This window comes from Ictalurus furcatus, chromosome 23 (genome assembly GCF_023375685.1).
Source record: "Ictalurus furcatus strain D&B chromosome 23, Billie_1.0, whole genome shotgun sequence".
Lineage (NCBI taxonomy): Eukaryota > Metazoa > Chordata > Actinopteri > Siluriformes > Ictaluridae > Ictalurus > Ictalurus furcatus.
Genome location: NC_071277.1, coordinates 458,443 through 483,280, shown reverse-complemented (window position 1 = coordinate 483,280; position 24,838 = coordinate 458,443). Strand labels below are relative to the sequence as shown.

General features: G+C 39.3%; 1 protein-coding gene across 2 annotated transcripts; it reads left to right on the top strand.

Moving 5' to 3' along the window:
- The first annotated feature begins 267 nt into the window (after positions 1 to 267).
- prpf4bb (pre-mRNA processing factor 4Bb) lies at positions 268 to 23,073 on the top strand. 2 transcript variants are annotated; one of them, XM_053611677.1, is made up of 15 exons: positions 268 to 371; positions 2,071 to 3,300; positions 5,769 to 5,924; positions 6,024 to 6,179; positions 8,864 to 8,945; positions 9,081 to 9,291; positions 10,732 to 10,805; positions 10,923 to 11,013; positions 11,351 to 11,498; positions 13,984 to 14,121; positions 14,985 to 15,138; positions 16,148 to 16,262; positions 16,480 to 16,631; positions 16,762 to 16,848; positions 17,096 to 23,072. In XM_053611677.1, the coding sequence occupies exons 1-15, from the start codon at positions 325 to 327 to the stop codon at positions 17,297 to 17,299; spliced, it is 3,045 nt and encodes a 1,014-aa protein (XP_053467652.1). In that variant the 5' UTR covers positions 268 to 324; the 3' UTR covers positions 17,300 to 23,072. The 2 variants fall into 2 exon arrangements, with proteins under 2 accessions (XP_053467652.1, XP_053467653.1); XM_053611678.1 differs by having other exon boundaries at positions 320 to 384; positions 17,096 to 23,073.
- Positions 23,074 to 24,838: the final 1,765 nt, after the last annotated feature.

Below are 24,838 nucleotides of genomic sequence, written 5' to 3'. Positions count from 1 at the left end.
GCAGAGCTGCTACACCCCTTATGCTATACTGTCAGAAATACGAGGCTGAAAGAAGGAGTCTAATACAAAATCTAGCAAAAATAAAAATGCAATTATACTAGGAGATATTGTACAGAATAACTCAGGAAGTGTTATAGGTTTATTTTTCAGTATCTTAAAATAACTAATCTGTGGGAGAGGATATAAAAAGCGAGGGTGTATCGGTCATTTTGCTCCACACTCCATACCAGTCGGTGGCGGTAATACACCATTTCGCTGTTTGTCAACCGCCAATAAAATCTCAAAAGAAGAAGAAGAGAACTGAGCGGCCTCTAGGTGAAGAAAATGGCCGACGTGGGAATGGACTTACAAAGAGAGAGGCTGAATAATGGGTAAGACACCGAGGTGATAAAGGACTGTTTTAATTTGTTGCAAGAGTGTTCTTTGTACAGGGTGATTCATAAATGAGTATTTTGTTTCGTCGTAAATATAAACATTTTCTTATGAGTGTTCTTGCAAGTTAACGTGAAGATACTAGCTAGCTAGTTAGCTAGCTTATGTTGCTACATAACTAATGCTAGCCAATTTCATACGACCTCAATTAAGCGGCTGGTAGCTGGATGGTGCAACAGATGTAATATATTAGTGTGCTTGTTGTTCATATAAGGTGTGATGTTCTGTTAAGTTGTACGTCCTAAGTATATTCTCCAAAACAAACTTTAAGTCCAGGAATGGTATTTTTGTTTGACACGTTTCCGCGTTAGTTACTGCTGTATAGCTAATGGCGCTCCCTAGCTGAGGCTTGATAACGTTATACTCTATTCCTAACGCTAGCTAACTGTCTACATTCTTTATTATTTAAAGAATTGAATGCATTTTTTGCTTCTCGTGAATCAAGGAAAACCAACACGCCTAATGTTTTGTTGATGTTTAACTGCCTTGTGTCCTAAGAGTATTGTAATCAGGTGTATGTGCATGCACGGTGGTGTAGCGGGTAGCGCTGTGGTCTCTAGGGTCTCAGGTTAGCGCTTGCCATCGGGTTGAGTGTTGCCAGCACTCGCGAGACAAATACGCAACCGCAGCTTCAAAAACAAGCCCAATATAATTATAGCCTATTACGGCCTCAGCATCATATTACACTGAAACCACTCGGAGTTTGAAAAGCAAAAACAGAATTTATTTAACAAAAAAATCATCAAACGGCAACTGATCACCTGCGAGCAGAATATGATTGGAGAGATGGAAAAGGTTACATTAGAACGATATGTAACTACTATAAGTATATATGAATGAATGTTTTTTGTTATAACTTGTAGTAATAATAATTGTAATAATAGTTTAATACACTATGAAAATCTTTTTAAATAATTAAATTGTTTAACTTATAAAAGGTCCTCCCTGTCCTCCCCTGCACCATAAACTGTAAGTTGTTTATCCTTCTCACAGTCTTTGTTGTACTTTTCGCCACACTTGGCTTTTTCTCCAATGAGCGGAGAAGGGGACGGGGTTTGTCCATATGTGGGGATTTGCGGGGGTGCAAACTATGCTATAGCACTGATATTTTTATAAGGCTGTGAGCAGACGGTGTCATTTAATGCATTGGGGGAAAATAACGACCACAAATGTAAAAAAAAAAACAAAACGAAGTTGCTTGTCAGATTTTCCTAACAAGCAATCCAATTTTTTAAAACAAGACCAAAAAACAGCAACCTGTTTTTTTTTTTTTTTTTTTTTTTTTTTTTTTTTTCCCCAAGTGGGGAAAAAAAGAAACACAAAGTCATGTATTATAAGTGGATTATAACTTGGCAACTCTGATTACTAATTCTGGTTACTACAGCTTCTGTGCATGTTCTCCTGTTCGCATGGGTTTCCTCCCACTTCCCAAAACATGCCAGTAGGGGGATTGCATAAGATGTATTGTCCCTGTGACAGACCGGCGTTGCATCGAGGGTGTATCCTAGTTTTACACCGTGTTCCTGTTTTAGGCTCCAGATCCAGGATGAACGGCTACTGAAAGAGTGTATGTACATAAAATTTGATACACGTGCTCTGTATTTTGTACATTAAAATTTTGTATGTTTATTATAAAAGGAAAGAAGATTTGGAGAGTCCACAGAAGAGTGGGAATGAGAAGAGTGAAATGTCTGAAGAGGAGGAGGAGGGCACGGAGCAAGCTGAGGTAAACGGGGGGAACCTAGACGAAACTTCCAAACATCACAGTGGCAGCAAACACAAGAAAAAGAAACACAAGCACCGCAGCAAGCACAAAAAGCATAAACATGCGTCCGAGGAGGAGAAGGAGCGCAAGCGCAAGCACAAACACAAACATAAGAAGCACAGACGCAAAGAGGGGACACCACCCACTTTGGGAGCCAATGAACGAAAGACTGATGATGCCTCCCCTTTGTCTGAGAACCCAAATGTGGATGACCGGGCTCTGCTAGAGGACTTGGAGAAGCAGAGAGCTTTAATTAAAGCTGAGCTGGATAGCCAGCTGATGGAGGGTAAGGTTCAGTCAGGAATGGGGCTAATCCTGCAGGGTTATAACTCAGGCTCTGAGGAGGATGCTGAGGGACAGAGGCCCCGAAATGGAGAACAGTGCCAGAAAGGCAGCGGGGATAAAACATTCCCACCAAGGGACCGTAGCAGCAGGGGTGGCAAAGCTAGACAGGACTCGCCAGATAATAAATCCAGCACAAAGCGCCACAGTCGCTCTAGAGAGAGAGACCGAGCAGCACGGGAGAGCAGAGGCAGTCGGCTGAGTAATAGTGGGAAAGAGATAGCCAAGGAGTGCAGCAGATCCAAAGAGAAGAGGTGTTCACAGAGCCAGAATCAATCTCGTGAGAGAGTAAAGAAATCACAGTCTCCATCCAGCAAGGTGCGCTCAACAGAAAGAAAAACGGAGCAAAAGAGGTGCTTATCGGAGGGAAAGGAGGCTCGAACAGAAAGACACCCTTCTCCCCATGCAGAGGAAAGAAGGGCTATTCAGGAGCAGGGCAGTCAGAGATCAGGTTCACCAGCACACTCGCACAATCAGAGGTCTCATTCCAAAGATGGCCACTCGGAGGCAGACAGGGACAAGAGGCCTGGCAAATCGCCTTCCAAGGATGCCTCATCAGGAAAGGAGAACCGCTCGCCATGCCACAGGCGGGCATCAAGTCCACGGCGGTGCCGTAGTTCCTCCACCCACCAGAGAGAGCGCCAGTCCCATCAGACAGCTTCATCCGGATCGAAACAGAGCTACTCTCCTTCCAGGAACAGGTCCCCTGCAAGGAGGGGCCGCAGTCGCTCGGCTGATCACAGAAGAGACTCGCCATCTCGGTAGGAATTTGTTACATTTATCTTAAATATTTTATTTGCATTTCAGTGAAAATAATTTTCAACTTAAACTGCATTCAAACAGCTTTTAATTTTATACTGTCACATTCAAAGCAAATATAAATGTATATAAAAGTCCAAATATAAAAAAAAACTTACCTTTGCATTATCACTTTTCAAATGAGATTACATTTAATTAAGAATTAAGAAGTTCTACTTGCTATAATCTTTGTTGTAAGATGACCTTGGTAATAGTAATATTTTAAAAAAATCCCAAATTTACTGCCTTAGTACGTCACTATTCATTTATTCATCTTTTTAGTAACTGCTTTATGCTGGGTAGGATCACACTTATAAATCCAAAAGAGGATGTTTAACTTAAATATTGGGCCCAAAATTCACTAATTTCAAAGTAGTAGGCTGAGGCTATATCAAACTTTCATCTTAAACATAAAAATTATATAATAAGGTCTTCCCATGATAAGTAGCATGAGTACACTTCTAAAGTGATCCACTTAAACATATGTGATCAGTACTCTTTGAGAGTATTTTGAGGGAATAGTCAGACAGTTGCAAACCGGTTCACGTGAAAACCGGTCTAGACCAAGTGTGATTTACTTCAATGTGCTGGCCATCAAGTGACCTGATTGTTTGAACTGTCAATAGTAAGACATGTTTGCAGAGGAGACACAATGTCTACTCTATTTAAGGAGTGAAGTAGGAATTCAAATGCAGGGGACTGAGAAGTCTGTTCACTTCTTTTAGTTTCAAGTTGGTGATAAGTAAAAATCTATTTTAGAATATAGGACACGTTGTATTAAATGGTAAATGGTGCACTTATATAGTGCTTTTATACAAAGCGCTTTACACTCTCTCATTCACCCATTCACACATACACTCACACACCAATGGTAGCAGAGCTGCCATGCAAGGCGCTAACTTGCCATCGGGAGCAACTTGGGGTTCAGTGTCTTGCCCAAGGACACTTCGGCATGTGGAGTCATGCGGGCTGGGAATCGGACCGCCAACGCTACGATTAGTGACAACCCGCTCTACCACCTGAGCTACAGCCGCCTAGGAGAGAAATCGTTTTCAAAATATACAGTGAAGTATTAGTGCCTTCAGAGTTCTGTGGAAGACACTTGATGCTGCTTAGAACCTTTTTTCCAATTATTCATGAAGATGTAATGTGTTTTTTTTTTGTTTTTGTTTTTTTTTTAACTCAAGGTCAATAATTATGTTGAAATATCGAACCAACTTTACCCGATGAAAAAGGAACAATATTACAAGAAGAAAAGCTGGTCCAGACTTTAACAAAGCAACTAATGAAAGCAACCTTACAAGTACCATATCATTTATAGTAGGGATATACCGATACCAGTACTCGGGTGTCGGCCCGATACTGTGCTCATGTACTCGTACTTGTAAAAATGCCCTGATACAACCGCACCGATACCACTTTGACAACGTGACATAGCCTGGCCTCTCATCAGTTGAGCAGGTAGAAGAGGAGCAATGTCAGCAATTTGGAGATATTTTAAGATAAGTGGTGATGATAAAAGTAGGGCAGACTGCAAACTATGCTCTGCTAAACTGTCAAGAGGAGGGGTAAAAAATAGCTCATTTAACACAAGAAATTTGATTAAACATCTAAAGAACAAACATAACGCCGAGTGCAGAGTTTGCTAATGTTAGCAGTGGGGAAACGGCAACAACCAACTTTGCACCAAATGCTGGAGAAGCGAGAGAAAATGTCCAGAGACAACCCACGGGCAGTAAAAATAACACAAGCTCTTACCCATTGCTCTTGATGACCAACCGTTGTCAGTTGTAGATAATACAGGATTTCGTCGTCTTCTTGGTGTACTTGAGCCGAAGTATGACATTCCCAGCCGTCACCACATTACAGACACCGCATTACCAAAGCTGCATGACTTGGTGAAAAAACACATCAGGAACCTGTTGCAGGACATTTCGGCTTTCAGCTTCACCACTGATATTTGGACTAGCAGTGTCAGCCCAATGTCTCATAAGTTTAACAGCACAGTGGATCGATGAGGATTTTACTCCCCAGAGAGTCGTTTTACAATCAATGCAGTTTAGGGGTTCGCACACTGGCCAAGCCATAGCAGGTACGTTTGATGACATGCTTCAGATGTGGGGCATTCTGAAAAGTGTGAAGTACTCATCGGTGATTGGTATCGGCAAGTACCCAAATGTAAGTACTTGTACTTGGTCTGAAAAAAAGTGGCATCGGTGCATCCCTAATTTATAGGGGGTGTGGGTGTGTGTGTGTGTTCCGTTAATGTGTCAGGTGTGTTTTGGCAAGTCGTGAGTTCAGGTTGGAGCAGATGAACACTGAACACTACCCACAGGAAAGAAGTTTGATGGCTTTAATGTAACAACAAAACCAAACAGATTTTGCTAGCTCTTCTTACAGAGTTATAGTGGAATATTTCTGCGTCCTTCAGGAAGCGCTCCCGTGTAGATGGGACTGGAAGGTCATATGAGATTAGCCCAGCACGACAAAGGGTCAGCCGTTCACCACTCAGACGAAGGTCTCTGTCCCCGCGGCGACAGTCACGTCCCTCACCAAGAAGGCGGAGTCGATCTCCTTTTAGACGAAGGTCAGTGAGTGATGGTTTAGAAGTCTTGACTCTGTACCAGTCACTGTTGGTTAGAAACAGTATAAGTTTGGAGGACACTGACTATCTTTGTTTTCTTAGGTCTGGAGAGAGGGATAGATTTGGCCACACCAGAGGTCGTCGTTCCACATCCAGGGAACGCGAGCGCAGGAGAAGGCGGAGCCGAGATGAGGACAAGTACAAGGGAAGTCTGTCAGAGGGCATGAAGGTGGATCAAGATTCCTCCTCGGACGACGTGTGAGTAGAAACTGCCTGTGGACTACTATCATACAGGTGAGGCCGTAAGTTTATATACGCCTTGCAGAATCTGCAAAATGTTAATAAGGTCATTACAATTGTATTTTGTTTATTTAGTACTGCCCTGTAGGGATGTCACGGTGTGGTAGAAAAAAATTTAATTAAAAACTCTCCTGGTGGACATCCTCCTCTGGCTGATACTGGCAGGGAGAGGGATATTTTAGTTATCAAACACTGTCGCACAGTGAGTGGAGGTGCACTCCTAAACGCACGTGCACACACACACCTTATACTCTGAATGCAAGCATTAGTTTAAATTCACTGATATGGTGGCAGGTCAAAAAGATGTATTAAAAGCATGAACATGTGAATAATTATGAGTGACATTAGGCTACATTTAGCTGACAGGACGCGGGCTGAATGGCGATGCATGGTGGCCCATTAGGAGGTAGTTTATAACATTGCAGTGCGTTAGCATCGTTGACAAATAACTGGCTATTGCAAACATTACATGGACCATAACATTAGCTGGTTTCACGGCCACAATACCCGCTGCGTCAAACAAACACAATATAGGACGGTCTTTCAGGTGCTTCACCAAATTCCAGGTGTTTCCTCGCTTTGTTTGAAATGAACGCTAGCATCGGCTGCACACCGGCTTCAGAGCATCAATTATGTTTGTTGTCATCCGCATCGAATGCGAAGTATTTCCATATTTGACTCTTACCACCTTTCCTCTCAACGAGTCGGGGCAGAGCTAAACTTGTCGGCATCTTCTGTAGTTTTCCCCGTGTGCTTGTAGGTGTTTTGCTTCTTCACCACTTGTGGACCGACTAAAACACTTGCGTGTATTTGCTGCCCCCATCAGGTCCAAAAGAATTACAACCTCGGTACCTACATAACGACCCGTCCCGACGCTACTGCAGAAAAACAAGTACCGTCACGTTTTAAGACCGTTGGTACCGAAGTATCGGTTCTCGTGACATACCTACATAGGACGTTATTTTAAAAGCTCACACCCCTGATATTTTTCATTTAGTAGTTAACATGTTATGATAACATGTAAACAACAAATTAAAGCATACCTTTTATTGTTTTGAAACGTGCCTAATTTTGTTTGAAGTCTCATACAATAGATTTACATGCATCCAATGTCAAAAAAACTACTCGTTCACTGATCCATTCTAAAGGATTCATTCTAAACCCCTCCTTTCAGAGAGCATACTCTGTTCTGATTGGTCAGATGTCCCACTCTGTTGTGATTGGTCTACCGCTGTCAGCGTGTGTCAAAAAGGAAATGCCCACTAACCATAACGAGTTTCAGCTCCGTCTGTTCGTGGGCAGGTGAAGACCAAAGGTGGGGTTTTTTGTTACAAACCTATGTAGGTTTTTACAGGAAGTAAGTCTGGAATTACTAATGACTCTTTTCAGCTGTTCAGAATCGGTTCCTGCTTTTAGGAGTCAATAACTCTGTTTGTCGTGCGCTTTGATTTTTGAAACTTTGCAGACATTTTTACATTCAGAAACGGCTCTAGAACATACCACATGAAGGGTAATATTTTAAAAATCATGATGGGTGCACTTTAATATTGAGTGACTTACATTTTAGACTCAGAAGATACTACACACTTCTCTCTCCCATTTGTTGTTCAAAAGGAGATATAGTTTGCTTTATTTTTTGTCAAAGGAGAGATTAAAGGTACGGCTTCTTTCCCGCCTTAATTTATTTTGTTCGAGCAGGAGATTTCTTATTTATTTTCAGAAGTGAGACTTTTTATACACTTCCATTTTAAAACAAAATAATGGTTTCACGTTTCAGTTATAATAAAGCATTTGTTCAACCAAAACAGATCCATTCCTTTAAGGGTCATTGTAATTGATGATGATGATTCTGAGACAGTTTTCATACCATGGAATATTCATTGATTCTCAATAGGGCAACACAATACATTAAGAGCCACGGGGTGTAAAAATTGTTATCTTGTCTTCTGGGAAACATCATAAGGTCTTTAAACAAAATAATAACAATTTACTCAGATCATCCTGTTCAAAAGCTTACACCCCTCTGGCTCTTAATGTATCATATTGCTTTCTTGAGCATTATTGAATGTTTGCACCTTTTTGTAATAGTTCTGCATGAGTCCCTCAGTTGGCCTGAGTGTGAAAAGAGGGATCTTGAAATAATCTAGCTACTTTGGCAAGGCATCAAATAGGCAGAAGATGCTGAAGGGCAGTACTAAATTTAAAAAATATGTAATTTTTATGATCCCTCTTATTGTTTTTAAATTAACATTTAGCAGATTCTGCAAGATGTTTAAAACTTATGACCTCAACTGTAGTTCTGCAGGAAAGCACAGATCTTTTAAGATTTTCCATAGATAGAGCTTTACTCTGTGGTTACATTGCACTTTGATCTCTATGCTGAAACTCTGTGGTAAGTGGTACCATCGAACACAACTTCAATATCAACTCCTCTCGAGTGTGATCAAAATCATGGCTACTCCTGTCAGTCCCAGGAAGAAGTATCACTGTAGATATTTGTTTTTTGTTTTCCTTCCTGTAATGCATATTTCTCATTGTTGGTGAGTTGAACTGGATATGTAGAGAAAATGGTGTGTGGTCAACCCCTGCATTGTTTTTGGTGTTACTGGTCATTATTGTATTTATGAGTGCATTGTGTTCAGGATGGAAGATTTTGATGCTGAAGAGGAGGATGAGGAGGCTCTGATTGAAAAGCGACGGCAGCAGCGACTGGCTATAATGCAGGTGGGAAACACCATACTTTCCATTTAAATAAAAGAATACAGTGGTCATTTCCATTCTGCAGTCTGCTAAGTCCAATAAATTCTGTTCTTTCAAACGCTGATTTGAATGCCAATACTGTCTCCATTGCATCATTAGAAATACAGGACAGTAAATGAGGACAGCAACATGGGCTCAATGGCATCAGAGCCAAGCAGTCCACAGAGTAGCACACGCAGTCGCTCTGCCTCACCGGACGACATCCTGGAGCGTGCTGCTGCTGATGTTAAGCAGTATGAGCGTGAAAATGTGAACACCTTCGAGGCCAATGTAAAGGCCAAGCACAACCTCATTGCCCAGGAGAAAGAGGGTTAGTATGCGCTGCTTCACAGCTTAGAGGGGGGTGTGTGGTCAGTTAATATAGGATGTTAATTTTGTGCAGTGTTCCCGCTAATCATTATAATTCAAAAGTGTTTTGAACATGCACTCTGTGACACCTTGGTCAGTGTGAGAAGTGAGGACATTAGGAAGCAGACATTAATGAGAGTGGTGCTAGGGTTTATTTTGGCTTCTTTACTTTGTCTGCACGGTAGTGTTAAAATACTTGTAACTAGTTCAACTTAAAGAAAAAAAATGGAAATCTTCCCACAGAATTCAGCATGATGCTGTCATACGTCACTCCCGTCAGCATGTAGCTAGGCATGCATGATTCATCTAATCTTTGGTAACTTTTGTTTATTCTAAAATATAAAAAATGCTTTGATTCCAGAACTTGTTTGGTTCATTATTTCAATGTGGTGACATTGTTTTTCCTGGGCAAATCACATCACACTTGCTGCTAATCAAGAATGTGCAGCAGTACACTGAATAAGGGATAAGGGAGAAAAAAAACCAAACATTTCCTGCCTTTTGTTTATCAGTTTTATCTGAGTGATGCAGTGAATGAGTGTACTTCAAGCCAGCATGTATAGTCGTGAGGGTGTAACTACTGGACCTTTTTAAGGTGGAACAAAAAAATCTAAAGAACGCAAAAAAAAAAGGCAAATGATATTTGTTATAGCCATTTCATTTACAAGCCACACCATACATACTTGGTTATGAAGATTGGAGATTTGTGGAGTTAATCTTAATCTATATAGGTGATCTCTACATAGTAGAAATTACAATAGGTGGGGGTGAAATTAACTGCTACAAGACCCGTTTTTGCATTTTTTTTTTTTTTTTCCCTTTTCTTTTTTTTTTTTTCTTCCATTGAAGATAATGAACATTTTTGCAACACCGTTTTTATTCACATCCAGAAACCATGTTCAGAAACCTGTATCTGAACAGTTTTGCAATTGTTTCCATCATAAATAATCACCGGCATAGAGAGGAGAAGGGGACAAAAAGAAAACATCAGGATCATACAACACATGCCAGAGCATGAGCTGGCATCACAATGGCTGATTACCTATGTGTTTAATGCTCATATAGCCATAGGAAAAAAACTCCTACCATAGCTGGCCTTTCTGCACATGGGTAGTCTATACCTGTGGCCAGAAGGGAGGGGGTTGAAATATTTATTAAAGTGGGTGGTCTGGATCATTTAAAATGACCAACAGAAGCGAGAGAGAGTGAAGTTTAAATATATTTTTTTTTAAACATTGATGAATGTGCATGGAGGACTAAATACAGACTCTAAAAGTTGTCAAAAAAGATTCCAATGCAGTAGTCCATACGGAAATTAGTATGACTCTTATGGTACATAATTTTTTCATTTAAAGATAGTGTACATGGAGGCAATGTACAAGTTCTGCTTTTTGTTCGTCAGGAACCAACACGAAGAAACCCTCTGCCCCCGACATGTTTACAGAGTCGGACGACATGTTTGCTGCAGATTTTGATGTAAGTGTTGGAGTTAAAAAAAAAAAACCAAACAAACACAAAAGCGTACTGCTTTTTCACAATAGGTGACTGTATGAACATTGTTTACAAACGTACTCATTTGTTCTCTTGCCACAGAGTGCCAGGCTCAGGGCTGTCGGAGTTGGCAAAGACTTTAAGGAAAATCCAAATCTCAGAGACAACTGGACTGATGCTGAAGGATACTATCGTAAGTGTTCCTTGTTTAAGAATTTAAATGACCAGTTTTTGCAGTGGTGGCAAATCTAAGTAAAAAATCTCAAATTTCTGGTGACAGTAAAATCACACACCAATATCAATATGTTTGTAATTCTTTATTGGGGTGTGTGTGTGTGTGTGTGTCTATGGCTGTACCCATCAAATCAAATGAAATATCGGTGTTAGATGTTGCTGCTGTTTATTATTGGTATATATCTGCTGACAGACCTTTTTTTTAATTTTATTTCCTCCCTTCTGTTCTTTGTGTTTAAATGCAAAACAAGTGAACTGAAAACCTATACGTTACTTTTTCCTCTTCGGCTGAACAGGTGTGAACATTGGTGAGATGCTGGATAAGCGCTATGATGTCTATGGCTACACAGGGCAGGGGGTATTCAGCAATGTCGTCCGAGCCAGAGACACTGCCCGTGCTGGCCAAGAGGTGGCAGTCAAGATCATCCGCAACAACGAGCTCATGTGAATGCACAGTAATTTAACATTACTAAAAAGTAGGGGTGGGTGATCTGGCAAAAGCATATCAAGATGTTTTCAGGCTGGCATGAGACTGGAAATCTGCAAGGAAAATCACCTTAAATAAAAGAATAACAGAAAACTTAGGCCAAAGTTCCCTTTCAACCTAATTTTAATAAGTGTACTTCCCAACAAAATGTAAACAATTATTTCTCAAATGAAAACTGTCAGCATAGCATATAATGTTGTATAAGAAATACATCACCTCTAATAATGTCTTCAGTATTTAAAAGTGCAGTAAATGTAAAGGTGGTTGACAGGCGAGTAAGTATTTTAAATAAATTAATACATTAGCTGATTTGGTTTACATGGAAAGAAAAAGTTAAATATCCTGGAAAATCCTGTGCTGTCCTGGAATATTGGGTGACCTTCAGATGGCAAACGAAAATTGCCTGTTTGTCAGAAAGGGATGATTTTTACCAGTTTGCCTAAAATGCAACCTGCCATGAGCTTTCCTCAATATTTTTCAAATGTGTTTGCCATCATTATTTTCTTCAGCACTATTTTTGCCTGTCATGGTGGAGCCTGTTATCTTATGTTTTTGCCACACACTTTAGGGTGCTGTCTTGGTAGTTAAACAAGTTTGCATTGTTTCTTTGACATGCCAGTCTTGACATGGCACAAACCACTGTTTGCACCATGTCTGTTATGCAAAATCCAACAGTTCCATATAACCGATGTTGATTTCTTTTTGTCACCAATTCATCTGTGTTATCCATGCTGCTGTGTTGCCACACAAAACGAGGAGGAAAACGTATACTAGGAACTACATCTTGGTTATTATTGGTTTGTTCATGTCTCTGTCAGGGATAACATTAGCTGGACTAGTGAATGGAGTAAAGTCTGGATCATAAAACAACTTGGGATAAAACACGGGATGCCGTGTCTGAGCATTTTCAGCACAACTGACATAACGTATTTCGTATATCTATATCTGAAGTACAGTGCTATGAAAATGTATCTGTCCCATCCTGATTTCTTCTATTTTTGTGCACATCTCATACTACATAGCATTAGGTCTTTTTTTTATAATTTTTTTTTTATTTAAAAACTACCTGAGTAAACACTTTTTATATATATATATATATATATATATATATATATATATATATATATATATATATATATATATATATATATATATATATATATATATATATAGAAGCAAGAAAATTAAACACACATCACCAATTTGAAAACTAATTGCCCCTTTAAACTTAAATCTGTTTATGCCACCTTTAGCAGCAATAACTGCAAGCAAATGCTTCTGATAACTGGAGATCAGACTTTCACTTAATTCTAGGACCAGGACTTACTCCTATGGTTTGGATCAGTGTCTTGCTGTATAATCCAGTTGTGCTTGAGTTTCAACTTACAGACTGAAGACCGCTCATTCTCCTTTAGGATTTTCTGGTAGAGAGCAGAATTCATGTTTCCCTCAATTATTGCAAGTTGCTCAGGCCTCGAAGCAGCAAAGCATCCCCACACCATCACACTTCCTCCACCATGCTTGGCCGTGGGTATGATGTTATTTTTGTGGAATTCTGTGTTTGGTTTACGCCAGATGTAACAGGAACCCTGTCTTCCAAACAGTTCCACTTTTGACTCCTCAGTCCACAGAATATTCTTCCAAAAGGTTTGAGGATCCTCAAGGTGTGTTTTGACAAAATTCAGAGGAGCCTTAATGTTCTTCTGGGTTAGCAGTGGTTTTCGCCTCAGCACACTTCCATGGATGCCATCATTTTATGATAGTGATATCATGAACCGTGACCTTTATTGATACAAGAGAGGTCTGTAGGTGTTGTCCTTAGGGTTACAAAGCTATTTCAGTCACCTTCTTCCTCATAATTTATGGAATTTCTTTCAACTTTGGCATAGTGTGTTAGTGGGTAAGATCTTTTAACCAGCTTCATGCTGTTGAAAAAGTTCTATTTAAGTGTCGATTTGCTTGAACAGGGCTGGCAGTAATCAGGCCTGGTTGAATTTACTTCAGCTGAACCCAATTTTGAATGGCAGTTTCATAGATTTGGGGAATTGCAAATACATTTCCACACAGGTCCAGTTGGTATTGGTACTTTTTTTTGCTTCAATAAATAACATGATTTAAAAACTGTATTTTGTGTTTACTAAGGTTGAAATTGATTTATCTTAGATTTTGTTTTAATTTCTGAAACAATATAGTATGAGAGATGCACAAAAACAGAAGAAATCAGAATCGGGGTAAATACTTTTTTTTAAATCAACATATTGCCCACTCCAATAAGCAAAAAATAAGTTACTGCTTATAAGGTACATTCTTTATTCTAGGATTGTATACTTGTGTACTTATGAAATGTAAATGGATAAATTTAGGATCTGAGATTCTAGTGGTTTACATTGAAAATTGTTTGAGGCACCATGTTGATGTTAACGAAAGTCTCTCTGCTCACAGGCAAAAGACAGGGCTGAAGGAGTTGGAGTTTCTGAAGAAGCTTAATGATGCCGATTCGGATGATAAATTCCATTGCTTGCGCCTCTTCAGACATTTTTACCACAAACAGCACTTATGTCTGGTGTTTGAGCCTCTAAGGTACTGAATTATGCATTATAAGTGTGCATGTGGTTTTGTCTTTGAAAGATAATGCCTGAGGAGGATATGTGGTTGGCTGAGGAATTAATTCTATTTATAGAACACTGATTGAATGCTCAAATCTTATTGGGCAGTAATTGTGCATTATTTTCATATAACAGCACAGCTTGGACAGTAGTTTTGGCTGTAGCATGAACAATAGGTTAATATTAATGTGCTCATTCTAACGTTATTTTTTTTCTGTAGTAAAATTTATACATGCTCGGCAGACACTCCACGTAATCTAAGACCAATAATAAACAGGTTTTAAAAATGTGTTTAATAAAGTAAAACAATTGTTGATGTGGTAATGTTTCTGTTGGGATGCATTTATTTAACATTTATGTAAGGAGTCTTGGTTGTAAGCGATTTTTAACAGTCACAGTGCTTTGCTAAGTTTATCAGCGCAGCAGTCTCTTCAGGACAGCAGAGTTTATGCTTTCTCTGTAAAATGACAAATTTTTTAAAAGGGAGTGTGGGGTGGGGGGGAGTGTGAGGCTGGTGAAGGAAAGGCTGTTGCTCTCAACATTTCACACATTAAAGTTTCAAACATTTAATAAATTAACATTTTTAATTGTTGGTGAAGATATGTAATATTGGATTATTTTCCTTAATAAATAAATGACCAAGTATAATATTTGTCATTTGTTTAATTGGGTTCTTTTTGTCTACTTTTAGGACTTAGAAAAATCTGATGTTTTAGGTCATATTTATGCAGATGTATAGAAAATTCTAAAGGGTTCACAGATTTTCAAGCACCACTGTAATAGCACAATCTGACATGTTATTCCTTATGTAATGTATAATGTTTCTCTCTCCCTCAGTATGAATCTTCGTGAAGTCTTGAAGAAGTATGGTAAAGATGTAGGTCTTCACATTAAGGCTGTTCGTTCCTACAGCCAGCAGCTCTTTCTGGCCTTAAAGCTTCTGAAGCGCTGTAATATTCTGCATGCTGACATCAAACCTGACAACATACTGGTGAGCTTAAGCAGGACTCCTGAAAATACACATCACAATTGCTCTTTATATACGCTGTATGGCCAAAGGTTTATGGACACCTCACCATCATGCTCATATGTGCTTGTGGAACATCCCATTCCAAAGTTGGCCCACCCTTGCTGTTATAATATCCTCCACTCTTCTGGGAAGGATTTCCACTAGAATTTGGAATGCGGTTGTTGGGTTTATCCATTCAGCCTCAAGACCATTAGTGAGGTTGGGCACTGATGTCAAACAAGCAGGCTTGGTACACAGTTGATGTTCCAGTTCATCCCTAAGGTGTTCAGTGGGGTTGAGGTCAGGGCTTTTTTGCAAGCTATTCCAGTTCTTCCAGACCAACCTTGGAAAACCATGTCTTCAAGATCTTCTCTTTGTGCACAGGGTATTGTCGTGTTGGAACAGGTTTGGGCCTCTTAGTTCTAGTGAAAGGAAATCTTAAGATTGCAAAGACATTCTAGACAATTGTGATTTCAACTTTGTGGCAACAGTTTGGAGATGGCCCCTATATAAGTGTGATGGTGATGTGGCCATATAGTGTACATCAGGGGTGTCCAATCTTATCTGAAAAGGGCTGGTGTGGGTTTTCATTCCAACCAAGCGGGAATCACACGAGTCTATTGAAAGCCAAGGTCAACAGATTAAACCGGTGGAATCAGGTGTGGCTGGTGCTTTATTGGAATGAAAACTTGCACCCACACCGGCCCTTTTCAGATAAGATTGGACACCTCTGATACCATAGAAACAGATCTTTCAAGATGCTGTCTGCTGAGCCTTCTCCTACCATTGCAATTGAAGTGTTTCAAATGGCACATTTAAATATTTGTTGTCTTATTTAAAGGATTGACTTTAAGTCCAAATTAATTGAGTGTCTTGTTGGCATCTTGAAATACAATGAAATGTTTAACTCTCTCTTAACTGTTAACTCTCTCTCTATTAACTCTTTTCCCTTCTTACTGATGTATTTCTCACCACTGCCTTACTGTTGCAGGTGAATGAATCAAAGACCATCCTCAAACTGTGTGATTTTGGTTCAGCCTCCCATGTGGCTGATAATGACATTACGCCTTACCTGGTCAGCAGGTTCTACAGAGCTCCTGAGATCAGTAAGCTCACCTACCCAATTTCTTTTAAATTTTTATATATATATATATATATATTAGAGAGAGAGGGAGAGAGAGAGAGAGAGAGCACAAAAATATACAAAAAAAACCACACTTGTACACAAAAATATTGTAAATTACACAAAAATGTTTGAATGTAAATGGTACTAGAGTTGCAAGATGGAATGATATGATTTATTCTGTTTTCCTTTGCCTGTAGTCATTGGGAAGCCATATGATTACGGAATTGATATGTGGTCAGTAGGTTGCACTCTGTATGAGCTTTATACAGGAAGGATCTTGTTTCCTGGCTCCTCCAACAACCACATGATCAAACTGGCCATGGACCTTAAAGGAAAGATGCCCAACAAGGTCTGGCCTGCACTCAGAAAAGTCATGCTTGTATTTTCTTATGGAATTTGATTATATATTTGCATAATGCTTGTGCTATGAACATTGTTTTATTTTCTGATATTGCATTTCACATTTTTGTTATCTTCAGATGATTCGGAAAGGTTTGTTTAAAGATCAACACTTTGACCAGAACCTAAACTTTTTGTACATTGAAGTGGACAAAGTGACTGAAAGGGTTTGTTCAAATTCATAATATTCATAATATAGTATACTCCTTGTGTGATTTAATTTTTGACATTTGTACTGTAACAATATGCATTTGTTTATTTGCATATTACATGTAGTAGTAAATGATGGAAAAAAAACACTGCTACAATGATTACTACATATTATACAACAACTGTTAACTTCTAATGCCCCCTTGCTGATGCATACCCCTCTATCCTTTCTAGTATTCATGTACTCACTCTGATTGTCTGTAGGAGAAAGTGACAATGATGAGCACTATTAACCCCACTAAAGACCTGCTGGCGGACCTGGTTGGCGGTCAGAGACTCCCAGAAGAGCAGAGAAAGAAAGTGATGCAGCTGAAGGATCTGCTCGATGGCACTCTGATGTTGGACCCTGCCAAGCGCATCAGTATCAATCAAGCCCTGCAGCATCCATTCATTCAGGACAAGATTTGACCTTTTTCCTGTTTCACGTCTGACTTCTGGCCTTCCACTGGAAGTGCAATGGCCTGCCAGCTCTTTTGGATATCTACCAACCTATAAAAGTTTAGTTCTGATCCCATTTTAATTTTCCTGTTTTGTTAATTGAGTGTAAAAGGATGGTTAGCTATGCTGGATATGTTAAATGGGTGGAGCTGAACTCTTAAGGAAGCAGATCACCAGATAGAGGGTTTGTAACCACAGCACTGGAGATGGATTGAATCAACAGACTATCTTAATGTTTGGAACCATTGGGTATATTTTTTTTCTTTTTGTTTGTTTTATAAGCATTTCTTGTTTCGCTCATTACATTCTTTGAATGATCTTTTTTTTTATTATTGTAAATAATCCATATGTAATTACATGCTGTTCACATTAGACTGAGGTTTTTTTCTGCAATTGGTTTTGATTTATCATCCTATTTAAACTGTGGATGTTGTCTGCAAAAAAAACATGGTGGGAACACCAGTAAGGCCTGGTTTAAACATGATGTTCGAATATGCATGCACATGTGCAAGCGGTGTGAAACATGAAACCGGCATTGTTTGCATAATTGCCTGGAAGATTAAAATCACTAGATAACATGCCATAGATGAAATATCTTAGTCTGATAGGATTTTATATTAACCGGTGCAGTGTTAAGCGATTTCAGCTTTTCTGGGACACATTTGTCACTGAGCAGCAGCAAGATATCAAACCCAAGGAAGACCACCATTAGCTTCTCTTTAAGGCTTTCTACTGTTGTCCCACATCTTGCATCAAAAACTGACTTTACATTCAAAAGTATTAACTAATCTAGAATCGTCACATTCACATGCAAAACACTGGTAGGTTTGAAAGCTACGTGAGGTTACTAACATCCAGTGGAATCTGATTAGTTAACACAAAAACCAACTACAATAAGTATGCAATTAAGCTGTAGTTTGTTTATTCTGCTGAAGACATAGCATCACAGCACTATGTTGTGACTGTTTACATTGCTATTGCACCACGTAGAATTGTCACTGAATTAACAGAGGACAAAAATACCCAAATTCTGTACTACAGGTTGCTGCTGTTCTACTCCAGAATTCCCTTTTAGTGATCAAATTTTGTTTAAAGGCTTTGTTGAGCAGTCTTTAAACAGCAGTTTTAATTAAGCTGATAGCTCACAGAACATACCTCACAGTATGCTTTTCATGTTGGTTGGTTATCACTAGTGTAGTTTCTGTGGGTAATCTGTATCAGCAACATCGGCAAAATATTATTTAGGGTGGCCATAGGTGGAATATCAAAAGCTCCTTTACACAGTTCAAACCTCTCTTTTTTTTTTTTTTTGTCTTAAATTCAGAATATTATTTATTCAGTACCTCTATTCCAGTGGTACTGATGAAAAGACAGAGAGAGAGCAACAAAAACCTATATTTCTTGCTGATTAGGGCTGGGCGACAGTGCCATTATAGACATTTCTTTGTGGCACAATATATCATATGAAAGTATACTAACAAAATGCTAGTGCAACATTTAAAAGCCCTTCAAAAGGCTTTATTATACTTTTAACAGCTACAAAGATAGATTAAAGAATAACTTTTTAACATTGAATCAAAAACTGTATTATTTCTAATAAATGACAGCATAATATTAATATTGTCATATTGCCCAGCCCTTTTCTGCTTCTTATGATGTGCATTTCAGTTTCAGGACAGTATTGTATATAAGAATCTCTCTACACAATACGAGTCTCTTTGAGGTGCCTTAACTGGCATCTAAAACTTGGCATGTTGATGCAGTTTTTACATCATTGTCTGATGCATTCTGAGAAGCTGTTCATGAGGTGTACAAGAACACATTTTCTGAATAACCACCATTCAACCAATTTGGCAATTTCCCGGATCATTCTTTTGAAGCTGCATAAGATACCTAGTCCTTATTTTAGTTTTTGCTAGTCCTGGTGTTTTTGCACAGACATGTATTACAAGATTTTCTTTGGATATGGAAATCTTGTGGAACATTTGCACAACGGCTGTTTGTACCAATTATAAGTTGAGTACGGTGTGTTTTAGCAAAGAAAGTGTTCAGCTGTTTGGTGAGGAGTGAGCAAAACTCACCTCTACTTTTCAATGTGTGTGTGATACTTATGCAGACCTTATGGATTTTTTAAAATGAGATCTACAGTAGAAGTCTAATCCATAAAGACCAGTATGGGTCAAAGCTCCACACAAGTTAAATCCTATTACTTTGTCTCACTGGCAACGGTTTCATTATTCCAGAGACTAGGATGCATGTTGACCAGGTAGAAGTGTAATTATCTTCTGCAGTGCTTTTTTATACAACAGGTTTGTGCTAATCAAATGTGTTTTCATATCTCCTAATTGGAAGGATGTTATGAAGTTACTATTTATTAACTGATAAACCTCACATCCTGGAAAACTACTTTCGTTGAGCAGAGAGGAAAAACTGTGGTCCATTTTTCTAAAGAAGGTTCTGGGACGCCAAAGGACCACAGTGAGAGCCATCATCTCCAAATGGAAAAACTGCAAAGTAGAGCTGCAACAGCTAATCGATAAAATCAATAATCGATTACGAAAATTGTTGTCAACGAATCTCCTTATGGATTAGTTGGTCTGCGCGCGGCACAGGGGAGATTTACTCATTACGATACTTCTGTTCCGAAAACGCTCTGGAGAGTAAATACTAAAGTTGTGTCCCAAATGACGTACTATACACATACACTTACACTATGCACTCTGCACTACCGTCTAGTGCAGTGTTTTTCAACCGAGGGTCTGCGGACCCCTCGTGGTCAGTGGTGTAATTGCAGGGGTCTGTAGTGAAGAATATTATGTATATATTTTTTTGTTAAATGTGTAAAAACATATTCAAATGAGATGTTTTAAAATCAATTTGGTTATTCGCAAATATCACGTTAGCTGAGCTGACGCTCGTTCATTGATGGATTTATTTTAAATTTATTTACAAATGAAATAATAATTTGCAAAAACCTAGGAGTGGTAGACAAGTGTTGCATTGAGGGATAAAATAAACAAAGGATAATTCAGAGAGTCAAATTAAATGTCACACCAAGAATAAAATGTAAAAAATAAAATCTTGAAATGTTTTGATTCAATTTTAATGTTAATATTATTAATGTTAAATATTAATAAAATAAAGCAACATATATAGAAATGACTGTTAATTATATAGTCTATAATTGTTGTGGCGTGAGGGGGTCCTTGTGGATTGTTCGAAATATGCTAGGGGTCCAAAGCTCACAGAAGGTTGAGAACCACTGGTCTAGTGTATGTATTTTAGAAAGGTAATATCATCTCAAATGGAACACGTTAGTTTTTTACTAACCTGAAAGTTTGCCCCCATCCAATTAATCAAAAAAAAATAATCGGCCAACTAATCGATTATGAAAATAATCGTTAAGTAGTGAACCTTCATTTGAAGCTATTTCACATAATAGATGTTTACATATAGTCCACGGAGAGTCCAGAGTCCAGTTGTCTGATAGAGCAGGCCAGGTGCAGCTCTCCAACTATCTGCATCGTCATCATCAGTGGTGTCTGTGCACTCAGTAGAAGACTCATAACAACGAGCATGTTCTACAAAAGCATTAATGCTGCTTGGGGCACTTGTCTCTTTCATTTGACTCGACTGCACTCGCTGGACAGGAGGAGAACAGGAAGGAACTGGAGAAGGAACCTCTGCAGGACCCCGGTTGAGCACACCCAGGGGCAACCCCCAGTTCATGAGGATCGTTTTCTTTGCAATAGTTTAGAACCACGAGGAGTAATCTACTGTTTGTTTTGTTCAGGTTGATTGTTGATATATCTCCTAACAAGCAGAGTGTGCGGGATAATGGCATGTGGCTGCCCAGGAAGAGGGATAGTGATTCAGTAATTTCTTTCCAAAAAATTTATGGGTATGCAGTGCCAGGTGGTGTGAACATAGCTATCCTGGTTGTTTTGTTCTCAATGTGAGTAGATTTTTGATGAGAATCCCATTTTAAACATTTTTCTCCAGTGTAGTGAATTCTATGTAGTATCTTATACTGTATGAGTTGTAGTTTGGCATTTTTGGACATGAAGTACATGTTTTTGCAAATTTGGTTCCCAGTCCGACATCACGACTGATAAGTAGGTCTAGTTCACATTTTATTGATGGTATAGAGAGTGCTTCTTCAGACTGTGATATTCTATATATTTTGGAAAGGAGTTTTTTTTTGAAGGTGGAATGTTATTTAGATCTGAAACTGAATGAGGAAGATCTAGGTTGGTGGCAATAATGTTTAATTGTGTATGAATGGACATTCCAAAAATTGCTTACACTGAATACCATACCTTTGGATCAAGTAGGAGAATGAAACCAAAATTTCATTTGGTTTCATTATATCTTTTAATGTGACAACACTGAAGAAATGACACTTTGCTACAATGTAAAGTAGTGAGTGTACAGCTTGTGTAACAGTGTAAATTTGCTGTCCCCTCAAAATAACTCAACACACAGCCATTAATGTCTAAACCGCTGGCAACAAAAGTGAGTACACCCCTAAGTGAAAATGTCCAAATTGGGCCCAAAGTGTCAATATTTTGTGTGGCCATCATTATTTTCCAGCACTGCCTTAACCCTCTTGGGCATGGAGTTCACCAGAGCATCCCAGGTTGCCACTGGAGTCCTCTTCCACTGCTCCATGACGACATCACGGAGCTGGTGGATGTTAGAGACCTTGTGCTCCTCCACCTTCCATTTGAGGATGCCCCAGAGATGCTCAATAGGGTTTAGTCTATCACCTTCACCCTCAGCTTCTTTAGCAAGGCAGGGGTCGTCTTGGAGGTGTGTTTGGGGTCGTTATCATGCTGGAATACTGCCCTGCAGCCCAGTCTCCGAAGGGAGGGGATCATGCTCTGCTTCAGTATGTCACAGTATATGTTGGCATTCATGGTTCCCTCAGTGAACTGTAGCTCCCCAGTGCCGGCAGCACTCATGCAGCCCCAGACCATGACACTCCCACCACCATGCTTGACTGTAGGCAAGACACGCTTGTCTTTGTACTCCTCACCTGGTTGCCACCACACACGCTTGACACCATCTGAACCAAATAAGTTTATCTTGGTCTCATCAGACCACAGGACATGGTTCCAGTAATCCATGTCCTTAGTCTGCTTGTCTTCAGCAAACTGCGGGCTTTCTTGTGCATCATCTTTAGAAGAGGCTTCCTTCTGGGACAACAGCCATGCAGACCAATTTGATGCAGTGTGCGGCGTATGGTCTGAGCACTGACAGGCTGACCCCCCACCCCTTCAACCTCTGCAGCAATGCTGGCAGCACTCATACGTCTATTTCCCAAAGACAACCTCTGGATATGACGCTGAGCACGTGCCCTCAACTTCTTTGATGGACCATGGCGAGACTTGTTCTGAGTGGAATCTGTCCTGTTAAACCGCTGTATGGTCTTGGCCACCGTGCTGCAGCTCAGTGTCAGGGTCTTGGCAATCTTCTTATAGCCTAGGCCATCTTTATGTAGAGCAACAATTCTTTTTTTCAGATCCTCAGAGAGTTCTTTGCCATGAGTTGCCATGTTGAACTTCCAGTAACCAGTATGAGAGAGTGTGAGAGCGATGACACCAAATTTAACACACCTGCTCCCCATTCACACCTGAGACCTTGTAACACTAAGTCACATGATACCGGGGAGGGAAAATGGCTAATTGGGCCCAATTTGGACATTTTCACTTAGGGGTGTACTCACTTTTGTTGCCAGTGGTTTAGACATTAATTGCTGTGTGTTGAGTTATTTTGAGGGGACAGCACATTTACACTGTTACACAAGCTGTACACTCACTACTTTACATTGTAGCAAAGTGTCATTTCTTCAGTGTTGTCACATGAAAAGATATAATCAAATATTTACAACAATGTGAGGGGTGTACTCACTTTTGTGAGATACTGTGTGTGTATGTGTGTATATATATATATATATATATATATAAATAAATAACTTAATCTATAATCTGTTTTTGATAGATTTTTTGCATTTGTGTTTTTGTACTTTTTAAAATTACTTTTCATAATTTTATAATTTTTTAAATAACTTTTATAAAACTATGTAATGGACAGTTATGGAACATGAATTATCAAAAATGTTTCTGAACACTGTAACTACTTTGAACAAGAGAACTAGGTTGTAATAACGAGTACTATTTTACATGTAAAACATGTTGCATTCCATTCATCTTGCATTCTAAAAACATTTGCTTATGAATTATGCAAATTGGGTGAAGGGCACGTCTCATTAGCCATGACATTGTTAAATCTCCGGCTATCAGCCACTCACTGAACAGAGCAGATGCAGGGAGATGTGTGAGTGCAATGGGAACTCAAGGTCTTGCTCTTGCAGGACAGTACTGGCACCATTTGGAAAGTTGCTAAGGTTTGTCCAAAAAGTCGCTAGATTTGTCGTTAGGCGCTTTTTTTTGGCAAACGCGTAACACACTTTCTGAATTCTTTCTCGCTCATTATTTCCCTCTTTTTTCTTTTCTTTTTTTCTAAAAAAGAGATAGAAAAGTTTAGAGATTTTGAAACGTTTTTTGTCACAAAGACATGCAGTCTCGCTGAAGATAATAAGGCGGGTGGCGTGGTTCACAGGTGCCATATATATTAGGCGACGCGCTTAATTACCACGTCACCTGATCATGGCAGGCCTATAAGTAGAGGCATGATTTTACACAAGCTTCAGATACCGGCCACGCGCACAAGGGTGCTTCCCATACTGTTATGCTAAATGCAACGTTGAAGTTCCCTTTGAAAGGGAATCAAAACTTCATGACAGAAATGAAAATGGAGAAACATGTTTTGTTATCTTGACCCAAGGATTCCAGTGATATAAGACACTTGAATTTGTGGCAAATGGTGCAAAAGTTATGACCATTTTGTAAATTGTTTTGTTTTGATCCCCATGGCTCCACCATGTGGCCCATTGGGGCAAGACTTTGCACTTTTGTAGACTGGTTTTGTAGGCAGCAATTATGTAGCCAAGCACAACCAAGGCAAAGTAAGGAGATAAGCAAGCATGATTTTAGCATGGTCATGATCATGTTCAGAAGTTAAGTGTTACAGCCCAGTCTAGGTTGGGCCACACAGAGTAACCAGCTCGGGATTCAATGGATTGATCTTTATATATTAAATGAGGGAGCCAGGAATAACAATGCAACAAGGTGGTTCAAAAAGGTTGTGGTATATTATGTCAGACAATATATACATATAACTATACAAATTAACCAAAACAGGCATATCTTCAGGGTGGGCCAAGGCCAAAATAATAAACAAAAGGATTCCAAGATTAGGTAGCTAGCTTACCTAAAAGGAAAGAAAAGAAAATACAAATATTCTTCCCTAACTACCTAAGCAAGAAACAGAGACAAAAGGAACCCTCTCCCAAAAGAAATGGCAGACACACCCCTACTGCCAGTGAACCAAGTGAACACACACATATTATATATATATATTTATACACACACAAGTGAAGAGAAT